The sequence below is a fragment of the Cucumis melo genome, chromosome 1 (genome assembly GCF_025177605.1).
Source record: "Cucumis melo cultivar AY chromosome 1, USDA_Cmelo_AY_1.0, whole genome shotgun sequence".
Lineage (NCBI taxonomy): Eukaryota > Viridiplantae > Streptophyta > Magnoliopsida > Cucurbitales > Cucurbitaceae > Cucumis > Cucumis melo.
In genome coordinates this window covers 21,803,614-21,816,912 of record NC_066857.1, presented here as the reverse complement: position 1 = coordinate 21,816,912, position 13,299 = coordinate 21,803,614, and the positions used below count along the sequence as shown (strand labels likewise).

The 13,299-nt window shown below is 30.1% G+C and overlaps 1 protein-coding gene across 1 annotated transcript; it reads right to left on the bottom strand.

Moving 5' to 3' along the window:
* Nucleotides 1-10,930: 10,930 nt before the first annotated feature.
* LOC103489784 (uncharacterized) lies at nt 10,931-12,025 on the bottom strand. Its single transcript, XM_008449091.1, has one exon. It carries the CDS (start codon nt 12,023-12,025, stop codon nt 10,931-10,933), a length of 1,095 nt encoding a protein of 364 aa, XP_008447313.1.
* Between the last annotated feature and the right edge of the window lie 1,274 nt (nt 12,026-13,299).

Here is a 13,299-nt window from a genome sequence, read left to right as displayed (position 1 = left end):
ACGTGCCCCTTGCTGCCTGGCTTGCGTTTGGCCTTGCTACATGACACACCAAAGCCCAAGAAAACCTCTTTTCCCTTACTTTGCGCGTGCACCAAGCCCCTTCACCTTAAAGTTCAGCTAACCACAACAATTTCCCACAACACTGAAAATTTCCGGAATTCTACTATCAGCTTCAAACGCAGAACTTTGTTCTTAAAACTTGCTTACATTTGAGCCAACTACCTTAGCTCAAAATTGCAGATTCTAATTCGAAGAGTTCAGTTCTATAGCCTCCTGAAACCCAATGCTACTCAAAATCCTATGAGAAATTACCTTCTTGTTTTCTTCATTTTCAAACTAAACCGTCCTTTAATCTTTTTTTGTCTGGCAGCCTCACACTAGAAAATAGACTCATAAAGGAAGCCTCTTCAATTAGAATTATGCAAAACGCACAAGGGAATTGGAAGAACTTCCTTTTTGAAGTGAACCTATTTGTAGAGACTTCTGCAAAGTAGAGTTAACCACCTCCTGCTTGCCTTAAAACTAGACTTTTCATGCTAAGGCTACCTGGAAACCACTTCACCGACTGCCCAAAATGTCTAAGAGCATTCCTAAATGCCTAGTCTTCACTTCTTCTCACCCACAGCATTGTATTCTCTCCAAATAACCTCTAAAGCCCTTGGCCGCAAGCTTTGTCTTGTCCATAGCCTCCTTGCTTGCCTAACCCTTGCTAATCTCACTTCTTTTGAAAACGCCTAGCCAAAACGGCAAGAAACTTCTAGCAAGCCTCCTCACCTAGCACCAAAATGTCTAGGACACTCCTTAAGAGGTTATCCCGCCTAGAGAGTTATCTCGTCACAGTTAATCGATTTTGGTAAAAATCAATCACACGATTATTTATTAACAAAATCAACAACATATTTAATATTATTTTTTCCCTTTGTATGTAATTATTCAAATTGAATGAATTTTGGAATTTTTTAAAATTTGGAGAGACTTTACATTTACCACACAAAAACCCTAGAATAAGAGAGGAACCCTTGGAGTCACACAAAAAAAAGAGCATTTTCTACCAAAAAAACCTAAAGAAAAAAAGAGAGAATTTTACAATTAACTATAGAGAGATAAAAAAGAAATGTGAGCTTTTTTTACACGTTCACACACCACAAATAGAATACGATGAGATGAAAATTCTATAGTTTCCTTGAAGATGCACTTAATCGAACATTTATCCCAAGGATCTGTACCTCAAACTTCAATCTTCAATCTTTTTTTTGTCATCTAAACAAACAGAAAGAAAGAAAATGACATAAAGAAAGACTAATTTATTGACCTTTCATTATTTCATCCCCTTTTTATTTAACTAGTTGTTGTTATTATTATTATTTATTATAAATATTAGATAGTGGATGCCCATCAAGCCATGTGTCTTAATATTTAAACACTTAGTGTTCAACATGTGTTATCTGATTAAACATCCAACACTCATGCCATATCTCAAGCAAACATGTTCTCTTAGTGGCTATGCAATGCCACATCATACTTGTCAAATTGCCTATAAATAATGGCATTTAGTGGAGTTGTAAGAAACACACCAAAATTTGAGAGAAATCCAAATAAGTGGAAGAAGTGAAGAAATTTGAGATTTTTAATTTCTTAATTATTTTCTTAATTTTCTGATTTTCTGATTTCTTTATTATATTATATCATATTATTTTAATATTATATTTTCTTGATATTGGTGTTTCGGTTGTGCCTCGTTTTTACGACACGTTATTAGCACAAGCTCCAGTCTCCTTCGTCAAAGGTAGGTCGTCTTCTACACTTGTCCTAACGGTATGTCGATTTTCCCTTAGCCATTATAATTAATAAAATAAATATTATTTTGCATATTTGATATATATTAAATTTCTATTATTTGATACTAATAGCATATTTATCATGAAAGTGATACACTAAAATGTTATTAAGCATATGATCATCAGAAAACAATTATTCTATATTTCGAATATGCTCATACATTAGCAATATCGAGAGAAATATTTTGAAGAATATTATGTTCTTATCTTAATTTCTTCTCGTGGTTGAAAGAGATGACGAGTTATTGATTGAACAATCATAAACATTAGTCGACTAAAGAAATAACATTTTCTTAAAGTAAATGTTTTAAATTTTAGTAGTAGTGGATGAAAAGAATCAATCTTGACCAACTAGAACAATCACATTCCCTAAAGTGAATGTTGTGAATTTGACGATTGTTATAACCACATTAAAGTAAAAAGTAATTAGTTTTCATGGTTGGTCGTTATAATCATCCAAATCGCATATCAAACTAATAATATATTTTACCCATCCATTATGACAAATTTGGATGCAATAAAGTTTTGAATCTCTTGAAGAGATTGACATATTTGATAAAAGGGGAGTTTGCAAAAATAAATAGCAAAAACTTTTATGATAATAGGACCATGTCACTACATTTCCTAAATTGCAAAAGTAACAAATTTAAAAGCGGATAACCATCTGATAACCCTCTGATAGTAGTATGATATATCTAATTACTTGTCTTTTTTGTCATATTTGCAATATGCAAAAAAAAAAAAGTGCTATAGGTTGGTTTTTTCTAATTTTTTTGTCATCTGATGCAATTTTTGTAGATAAAATAGCAAGTACTTTATTTATGAATTAATATTATAATAAATTAATGTTGTTTTTTTATCTCTCGTTTTTATATATATTGTAAGTTTTTTTTCTTATTGTAATTATTTTGATTAATGAAGAAAGCACAGATAATTTTCTTATGTTGAATAACTTTAAAATGAACAATGAAGTTATATGTCTAGCAGACAGTGCAACTACGCACATAATACTAATAAGTAAAAAATAATTTTTCAAACTAACAATGTTAGAAGCAAAAGTGAATAAAATATCTGGTTCTGCAAACTTGATTGAAGGGTTTGGAAAAAAAAATATTATTTTGTCTAAAGGAACAAAATTCACAATTGATAGTGCATTGTTATCTAGTCAATCAAAGAGAAATTTATTGAGTTTTAAAGATATACGTTAAAATGGTTATCATAATGAGATTGATAGAAAGAATGAGATAAGGTATTTTTATATTATATCTACTATCTCAAATGAAAAACGTATATTAGAAAAGTTACATGCTTTATCTTCTGGATTATCTTATACTCATATATGAGTAATTGAAACATATGCAACAATGAACCTGAAGTTCATGAATCTAAACATATTTACAATTTGGAACAATCGATTGGGTCATCCAGGATCCATAATAATGAGAAGAATTATTGAAAATTCACATGGACATCTATTGCAGAACCAGAAGATTCTTTAATCTAATGAATTATCATGTGATACTTGTTAGACGTATTTAGATAACACGTATAATTAATGTGTGATCTATGCATGTAAATTAATAATTTATTACATTGGGTTATTTTATTTAATTAGGCCTTTTATGTGATCTATTTAATTAAGGCCCAGGATTCCTAATTGATTATGGACTAAATGGGTAAAAGTCTATTACTAGATTGATTGCGATTTAATGGGGATCCTAATTGAACTAGTATATAAAAAAACTTAAGGCTGTGGTCCCCAATATACCAAAACAATAAGCACTCAGTATTTCTATTATCCCATCAAGAAAAAGATCCTACTAAAGGCATTTAAGGTTTTGGTTGAGGAAGATAATAGTCATTTTACAACCATCATTAATTACTTGGAGATGGAATTTAGTATGCAACTTATTCTTAACAATAGAATCTGGTATATAACTTATTCTTGACGATTCAACATGAATGATTTTGGGCTAACCAATTATATAGATTTAAAAGTATTTATTCTAACAATGCTTGCTCTCAAGACAAATTAATAATTAGACCATCACCAGCTAAAGTGAGAATCGAATCACCTATATTTTTTGAACAAATTGATGGTGATATTTGTGGACCGATTAACCCACCAAGTGGACCATTTAAGTATTTTATGGTCTTAAATATAGATGCATCCAGCAGATGGTCACATATGTGCATATTATTATGTCTAAATCTTGCATTTGAAAAATTACTGGCTCAAATAATTAAGTCAAAAGCACAATTTTCTAATTATACAATTAAGAAAATTCGACTTGATAATGTTGGTGAAATTACATCCCAAGCATTTGATAATTTTTGTATGTTTATTGGGATAAATGTTGAACATCCTGTAGCTCATGTTCATACACAAAATGGTTTAGTAGAATCACTTACAAAACGTTTGCAATTACTTGTGAGACCCTTGCTTATAAGTGTTAAACTCCCTACATCTGTATGGGGACATGTTATTTTGCATCCTGCGTCACTTGTACGTATTAGGCCAGCAACTTATCATAAGTACTCGTCATTACAATTAGCATATGACTAGATACTAAAATTTTTTCATTTGAGAATTTTTGGACGTGCAGTATATGTTCTGATTGCTCCACCACAATGTACTAAGATGGGCCCTCAAATGAGACTAGGAATATATGTTGGATTTGATTCCCCATCAATTATTAAATATCTTAAACCCCTGACGGGTGATGTATTTACTACACGATTTGGTGATTGTCATTTTAATAAGATAATGTTTCCAACATTAGGGGGAGGAATTAAGAAATTGGAAAAAGAAATTACATGGAATGTATCATTATTATCTAATTTAGATCCTTATAACAGATCAATGTGAACTTGAAGTTTAGAAAATAATTTATTTGCAAAATATAAAAAATTAGTTACCGGATGCATTTGTAGATGCAAAGAAAGTAACTACATCACATATAACAGCTAAAAATGTCTCATCAAACATTAATATCCCAACATAACATGTTGTCATTAATGAATCTGGCACACGCCAGAAGCGTGGTAGACCAGTAGGTTCCAAAGATAAAAATCCTCAAAAAAGAAATTGAGTCAATAACTCTGTTAAGGGTGTAATTTTTTCAGAAGAAATCTAAAATTTGACTTCTAGCAGAAATATAAAAGAAAATAAAACAATTGAGGATAATAATGAGATCTCGATAAACTATGTCATGACAAGAAAAAGATGGAATCGCACTAGTATAGTTGTTGACAACATTTTTGCATATAATGTTGCTCTTGATATTATATTCGAAAATGATGAGTCCGAACCAAAATCTGTTGAAGAATATCGACAAAGAAAAGATTTGTTTTGGTGGAAAGAAGGAATTGAGAGGCATAATTAAATTTACTTTTCAAACACATGAGCCAGTAGTCTAAACATCAGAAGGTATCAAACCTATGAGATATAAATGGATATTTGTGAAAAAAGAAATGAAAATAACGAGATCACAAGATATAAAGCAAGATTAGTTGCATAAGGTTTTTCACAAAGATCTGATATTGATTATGATGAGACATAATCTTCGATGGTGGATGCAATCACATTAAAAATTTTAATTGGTCTCGCTGTGTATGGAAATCTTGGACATGCATCTTATGGATGTAGTCATAGCATATTTATATGGATCTCTTGATAATGATATTTATATGAAAGTCCCAGAAGGATTTAAGATACCTAAAACATATAAACCAAGTTTTCTAGAACTAAGTTTAATAAAGTTACAGAGATCATTATATGGATTGAAATAATCAAAATGAATGTGGTACAATTGCCTAAGTGAATATTTATTGAAAGAAGGATATCAAAATAATCCAATATGTCCATAGATTTTTATAAAGAATTCACAGTCAAGATTTGCTATTATAACTGCATATGTTGATGATTTAAATATAATTGGAACCTCTGAAGAACTTTCAAAGGCAATAGAGTATCTTAAAAAAGAATTCGAGATGAAAGATCTAAAAAAAAAACAAAATTTTGCTTTGGTTTGCAAATTGAGCATCTAGCAGATGGGATATTTGTTCATCAATCAACTTATACGAAAAAAGTTTTGAAAAGATTTTATATAAAATAAAAATGGTCTACGAAAAAAAAGAGTTGAGTTCGGGAGTCATTTATATAAGAGAAAGGTGTTAGCACACCATAATACCTATCTAGAAAATGGTGGTCAAATTTGACGTCCTGAATAAAATTCGTTTAAAAAAACATTTTTTAATGTATTATTTCATTGCTCATTACTCCAATATTTGAAGTAACGATTCCATAAATAAGTGGAATATATTCTATTAATTAGACTATATTGAGGAAAAATTCATCACCTTAAGAGAATGAGAAATTATTACATTTTCTCAAATTCTATCATAGGCCAATTTTCGAATAAAGTTTTTTTTTAAAAAAAAGATATTGATTAAATTCATTTTTTCTTGGGATCAAATCTTGGACTCTCAAAGATATTTATCCCTCACCTCAAGAATCTAAAAAGAATGGGTTCCTAGAAATTTCTAGACTACATCGTAGGATTTTTTTAACAAAATCGACGTGAGGTATTACAAAAAAGTTGATTAGGAAACCTTATGAAATATATATTTAATTTTGAGTTTAAAAGAAATAATTTTAAAGCAAAAAAAAAATTCTAAATGGTTTAAAGAGAAAAATTTAAGAAATACTTCAAAATTACATGCAATTATGGTAAAAAGTATTTCTAAAATTTCAAGAAATTTTTAATGAAGGTCAAATGAAATAACACATCATAAACCAATTCAAATATATCACACAATAAATTAGGCAAATAATTTACGGTATTAATGCATGTATATACTAAATATAAAGATAGTAATGAAAATAAGTTAAAAGTAAAGGAAAGGAAAGATACATAATAATGATAAATAAAATAAGAGGAAAAAAAGAAAAAAAGAAAAAAAAGAATTAAATGAAATAATAAACAAATAAATATATAGAAAAAGAAATTAAATAAATAAGTAAGTAAAAGAAACGAAAAGGGAACAGAGGGATGATGGTAAGTTAAAAAATAAAAAAATTATAAAATAAAATAATAATAATGATAATAATAATAATAAATATAATAAAGAGTTATGAGTATATAAAAAAACTAAATAAATAAATAAGTAAAACATATATATATATATATATATAAACATAGGGGTGACAGGCTAAAAAATAAAAAGGATTATAAAATAAAATAATAATAATAAAAGTAATAAAAAGTTAAAAATAATTATAAATAAAAAAACAAAATAAATAGAGGGATAAAGGTAAAAGAAAAAAAAAGAAGAGGAGAGAGAAAAGGGGTTGCAGCAAGGTTGCCGCCACCCTAAAAGAAACAAAAAATATATATAATAATAATATTAATATTATTATTATTATTAAAAATAAAATAAAACTGAATAAACAAATAAATAAAAGGGGTCTTTTAAAAAATATAAAAAAACGGCAAAATATTTACACCGTATAGAACAATTTCAAAAACGAAAAAAGTCCAGAGGCCCATCGTGTAAAATACCAAAAATGACCTATCAACCACGCCAGCAATAACGCGCGTCTAATATATTTGCGAACGTTTAGATATGGCTACAATTTATACGCGATCGTTTAGATATGGTTCAATATATACACGATCGTTTAGATATGATTCAATATATACATCATCGTTTAGATATGACTATAATTTATACGCAATCGTTTAGATATGGCTACAAGACAATTATTTAGATATGGTTATAATTTATATGTAATCGTTTATATATGGTTCAATATAAACGCGACCGTTTAGATATGGCTACAATTTATACGCGATCGTTTAGATATGACTACAATTTATTTTTTTAATTTTATCGTTTCATTTTGTTACACGATCATTTATATTTGGGTGATTTAGGGATCCAAATCTAAATGTTTTTTTTTTTAAATTTGGTACACGATTTTTTTAATTCTTTTGTACACGATCGTTTACTTTTTTTACACGATCGTTTACATTTGGCTACTCCAATCCAAATGATTTCTTTTCAAGATTTTTTATACACGATCTTTTATTGTTTTTACACGATCGTTTACTTTTTTAAACGATCGTTTACATTTGGCTACTCCAATCTAAATAATTTTTTTTCAAAATTCTCTATGCACAATCTTTTATTTTTTTACTCGTTTACATTTGGCTAATCCAATCTAAATGATTTTTTTACTCGTTTACATTTGTCTTATACACAGTCATTTAGATTTTGTTACGTTTTTAATTCTTTTTTTACGTCGTTTTGTTACATTTATGTAAGTTTCCCTAAATAAAAATTAAAAGAAAAAAAAAGAAGAAAAGGGTCACCCTAAGAAAAAAAAGATATATATATATATATATAATAATAATAATAATACTAATAATAAATATAACAATAATAATAATAATACAAAATCTTTTTCCTTATTTTTTTTCTTTCTTTTTGTTTCTTTATAGAGAAGAAAAAAGGTTAACAAACTTTTTTTTATAAAATAATGAGAAAAAAAAAGTGGCAAAAAACACTATATATATATAGGAAATTTTCCTTATACATTTTTTTTCTTTCTCTCTACATTTAAATAAGAGAAAAAAAAACAAGGATTCAATCCGAAAGGAAATTGCATGTTGTATGAGGTTCAGATTATTATAGTAAATCTTTACCTAATGCAATCTCAAACTAAGTTTTTCCTTCATGAGATTAGGTTTAGGGTAAAGAAAGATTGACAAATAAATAAATAAAAATAAAATAATAATAATAAGACGAAAAACTTAACAACTCACCTTTTGTAGAGAAATATGTTTCTTAAAAAAAATGTAGAGATTCTCTAGACAGCCAAATGACTTTTTCCTCTCGTCGAGATTCTCTCTAATACAATTTTTTTCTCTCATTTCCAAATGACCAAAGGTCCCTATTTATAGACCTGGGATGCAACACAAATTAGGAAAATTTAATAAGTATAAAATCAAATTAGATATTATGTTATTTTATTAAATTTCTTTTTTCTAAAATAAGTTTATTTGTTTTTTTCCTAAAATGATAAATCAAAAAAGATTTTTTATAAATGAATTAATTTGTCTTTTTCCTAAAATGATAAAAATAATTCAAAATTGATTTGATTTTTTAAAATAATAGATATTCTCATTAATGATTTTATTTTCTCTTTTAATAAAATATTTTAAAAAATTATCATAAATTTTATATTATTACAAAACATTTTATCTTTTTTTTCTTAAAAAATAAAATCTTAGCCAATATTACAATTATTAAGAATAATAAAAATAATTGTAAGATGAAATTAGGTGGCTACAGCATGCCCCCTAAAAATAATAAAAATAATTGTAGAAGATGGACGAAGGTGTAGCCATTAAATCGTCAAACTAAAATGTTTTAGATAAATTATCGGCATCAAAGGCCAAGGATAAAACAAGCACCTCAAAGCAACATGGTGTCAAGGGTCAGGGATAAAACAAGCGCCTTATGACAAAAGAATAAATAAGCTGGAGGTCAGGGATAAAACAAGCGCCTCACAGCAACATGTTGTCAAAGGACAAGGGATAAAACAAGTCCTTATGACAAAAGAATAAATAAGCTGGAGGTCAGAGATAAAACAAGCGTCATCTCGACAACATGGTGTCTAGGACCGGGGATAAAACAAGCGTCATCTCAGCAACATGGTGTCAAGGGCCAGAGATAAAACAAGCACCTCATGACAAAAGAATGAATATTCAATCTGGAGGTCTTATATTAAATTATCAGAAAAAGAATGTATATCATGCCACCTATGAGAATGCAGGCAATGTTAAAAGCTATGTATGCATGAAAATGTTAATTAGGTATAAAAATTGAATCATTGATTACTTTTCTCAAAAAAAAACCAAAACATGCGTAATAGCCCAATAACGTTCATGAGTACTGAAACAACAAAAACAAGCTCAAATCTTTAAAATATTAGTGACTTGATGAGAAAAATGCTAGAATTAAAAGCTAGTCATCGCTCTATGCATAGTATTTCTTCACATAGTTCGCACTTAACGGGTTAGGCAAGTCATCTCCATCCATATTTATCAAAACTAAAGCTCCTTAGGCAAGTCATCTCGGTCCATATTTGTCAAAATTAAAGCTCCATTTGAGAAAGCACTTTTTACTACATATGGTCCCTCATAATTAGGAGTCCATTTTCCTCTATGATTCTTTTGAAAAGGTATGATCATTTTTAACACTAGATCCCCTTCTTGGAAATGGCGGTTTCGAACTTTTTTGTTATACGCCCGTGCTATTTTCTTTTGGTACAACTGTCCTCTACATAGTGCAGTCAGTCTCCTTTCTTATATGAAATTCAATTGCTTGTACCTTACTTGAACCCACTTTGCTTCATCTAGTTCTACCTCTTGGATTACCCTAAGGGATGACACCTCAACTTCAATAGGTAAAACTGCTTCGAAACCATACACCAGTGAAAAAGGGGTTACCCCTATTGATGTGCGAACTGATATTCCATATCCATGCAATGCAAAAGATAGCATTTCATGTCAATCTTTATAAGTGACCGACATTTTCTCGAGAATCTTTTTGATATTTTTGTTTGCTGCTTCCACTGCCCCATTCATCTTAAGACGATAAGAAGTGGAATTAGAGTGTTTAACCTTGAACTAACTGCATAACTCCTTTATTAATTTATTATTTAGGTTTTTTCCATTATCGATGATGATACGCTCAGGTAAATCATACTGACATATAATGTCCTTCCGTATAAACTTGACAACAACCTGCTTGGTGACACTTTTGTATGAAGCAGGCTCTATCCATTTCGTGAAATAATCTATGGCTACCAAAATGAATCGATGGGCATTTGATGTCTTTGGCTCAATCGGTCCAATTACATCCAAATCCCACATGGAGAAAGGCTATGAGGTCATCAAAACATTCAATGGAAAGGTTGAAGCATGCACTTTATCTGCGTATATTTGACATTTATGGCATCTTCTCGCATATTTGATGCAGTATGATTCCATGGTCAACCAAAAATAACCAGAACGTCAAACTTACCTCGCCATCATGTGTCCATTTGCATGCGTCCCACAAACTCCTTCATGAATTTCTTCCAAAATCTTTTTGGCTTCTAAGGCATCGACACATCGCAGTAGAGTCATGGCTAGCTTCCTAATGGTACGCTTACTATTTTCTGATGCCCTTGGTGGATACTCCCGATATGCAATGTAATGGTTACTATGATGATACCAAGGTTTACCATCAGGTTCTTGCTCGAGGTTCATACAGCAGGATGGTGTCTTATACTTCTCCATCCTTATAGGTTGAACTTTTTCATTGTAAGCTACATTAAACATGGCAGAAAGAGTGGCTAATACATCTACAACTTGGTTGCTTTGGCATGGGATGTGTTCAAACATTATCGAATCAAAAGTTTGAGCTATTGTGCAAATATAATCATTATAAGGGATGAATTTAGCATCCCTCGTCTCATATTCCCCATTGAGCTTATGTACAACCAATAGGGAGTCCCCAAGGACTCGTAAATTTTTTATTTTCATCTCGTATGCTATTCGCACTCCCATACTACATGCTTTATACTCAACCATATTATTGGTGCAATCGAAATATAACTTAGTAGTGAAAGGGTACCTCTTCTCATCAGGGGACATCAAAGTCACTCCCATACCGTGTCCTACTTTGTTTGTGGCTCTGTCAAACATCATTGTCCATGTATCCGATGAGGTATTTACTATCGTCATGATATCTTCATCTAGAAAATCGAACTTCATGGGCTCATAGTCCTCAATCGGTAATTCAACTAGGCAATCAACAATCACACTACCCTTTATGGCCTTTCTAGTAATGTAAACAATATCAAACTCTAATAACAACACATGCCACTTGGCTATTTTTTCTGATAAGGATGGCTTTTCAAAAATGTATTTTATAGGATCCATATTTGAAATAAGCCATGTAGTATAGTACAACATATACTGTCTTAATCTTTGAGTCGTCCATGCTAAGGCGCAACATGCTTTTTCCAACAATGAGTACTTTGACTCATAATTCATGAACTTCTTGCTTAAATAATAGATAGTTTGCTCCTTCTTTCCAATAGAGTCATGCTGTCCTAGAACACATCCCATTGGCTCATCCTTCACTATCAAGTATAAGATTAAAGGTCATCTTGGAGTTGGTAGGACGAGGATAGGAGGGCTTTGCAAGTAGTCTTTGATCTTGTCAAAAGTTTTTTTGACAATTTGATTCCAATGAAAAATCTAATTTTTGCGAAGCAATTTTAAAATTGGCTCACAAGTTTGAGTGAGGTATGAAATAAATCGTGCAATGTAATTCAATATTCCTAGAAAACTTCTAACCTCCTTTTGTGTTTTTAGTGGCCTTAAGTCCACTATCGCCTTGATTTTGTTTGGGTCCACCTTGATGCCTTCACAACTAACAATGAAGCCCAATTACTTCTCAGAAGAAACTCCAAATATACATTTTTCTAGATTCAACTTTAATTGGAATTTTCGCAATCACTCAAAAAGCTTACGAAGGGTAACCACATGCTTTTCTTCGAGTCTAGACTTGACGATCATATCATCAACAACATAAACTTCAATTTCTTTATGCATCAAGTCATGGAATAATGTAACCATCGTTTTCTAATAAGTTGCTCCTGCATTTGTTAACCCAAACGACATTACTTTATAGAAAAACGTTTCCCACAATGTGATGAATGACGTTTTTTCTTGATCTTCTAGAAACATTTTGATTTGTTTGTATTCTAAAAATCCATCCATAAATAAGGTGGAAAACCCAGCAATATTATCTACCAACACGCCAATGTGAGGAAGAGGAAAGTTCTCTTTAGGACTTGCTCCACGACTAGAAAAAGAGGCTTTCTTGACGGTTGTTTTTTTTTCTTGACGATTTTTGGTAAAAACGTCAAGAAAATGGTGGTTTAATAGGAAAACTGTCAAGAATTTTGATGAAAAAGCAGAAGGTAGGCAATTTTCAGAATTCTTAACGGTTATAAACCATCAAGAAATATGAACTTTTCTTGACGGTTATAAACTGTCAAGGATTATCTTCTAAATTCTTGATGTTTTTAAAACGTCATGAATTTTTATAAAATTGACATTCTTGACGTTTTTCAAACGTAAAATAATATGCAATTACACTTGACGCTTTAAAAACGTCAAGAAATACCGATTAAATTCTTGACGTTTTAAAAACATCAAATTATATCAATTAAATTCTTGACGTTTTAAAACGTTAAGAATTTTTAGAAAAAGGCAGAGGAAGTTATTTTCCAAATTTCTTGACGTTTTAAAAATGTCAAGAATTACTAAGTAATTTTTAAATAAAAATATTATTTTAATATAAATATTTCATAATCTAAATTGATCAAAATTCC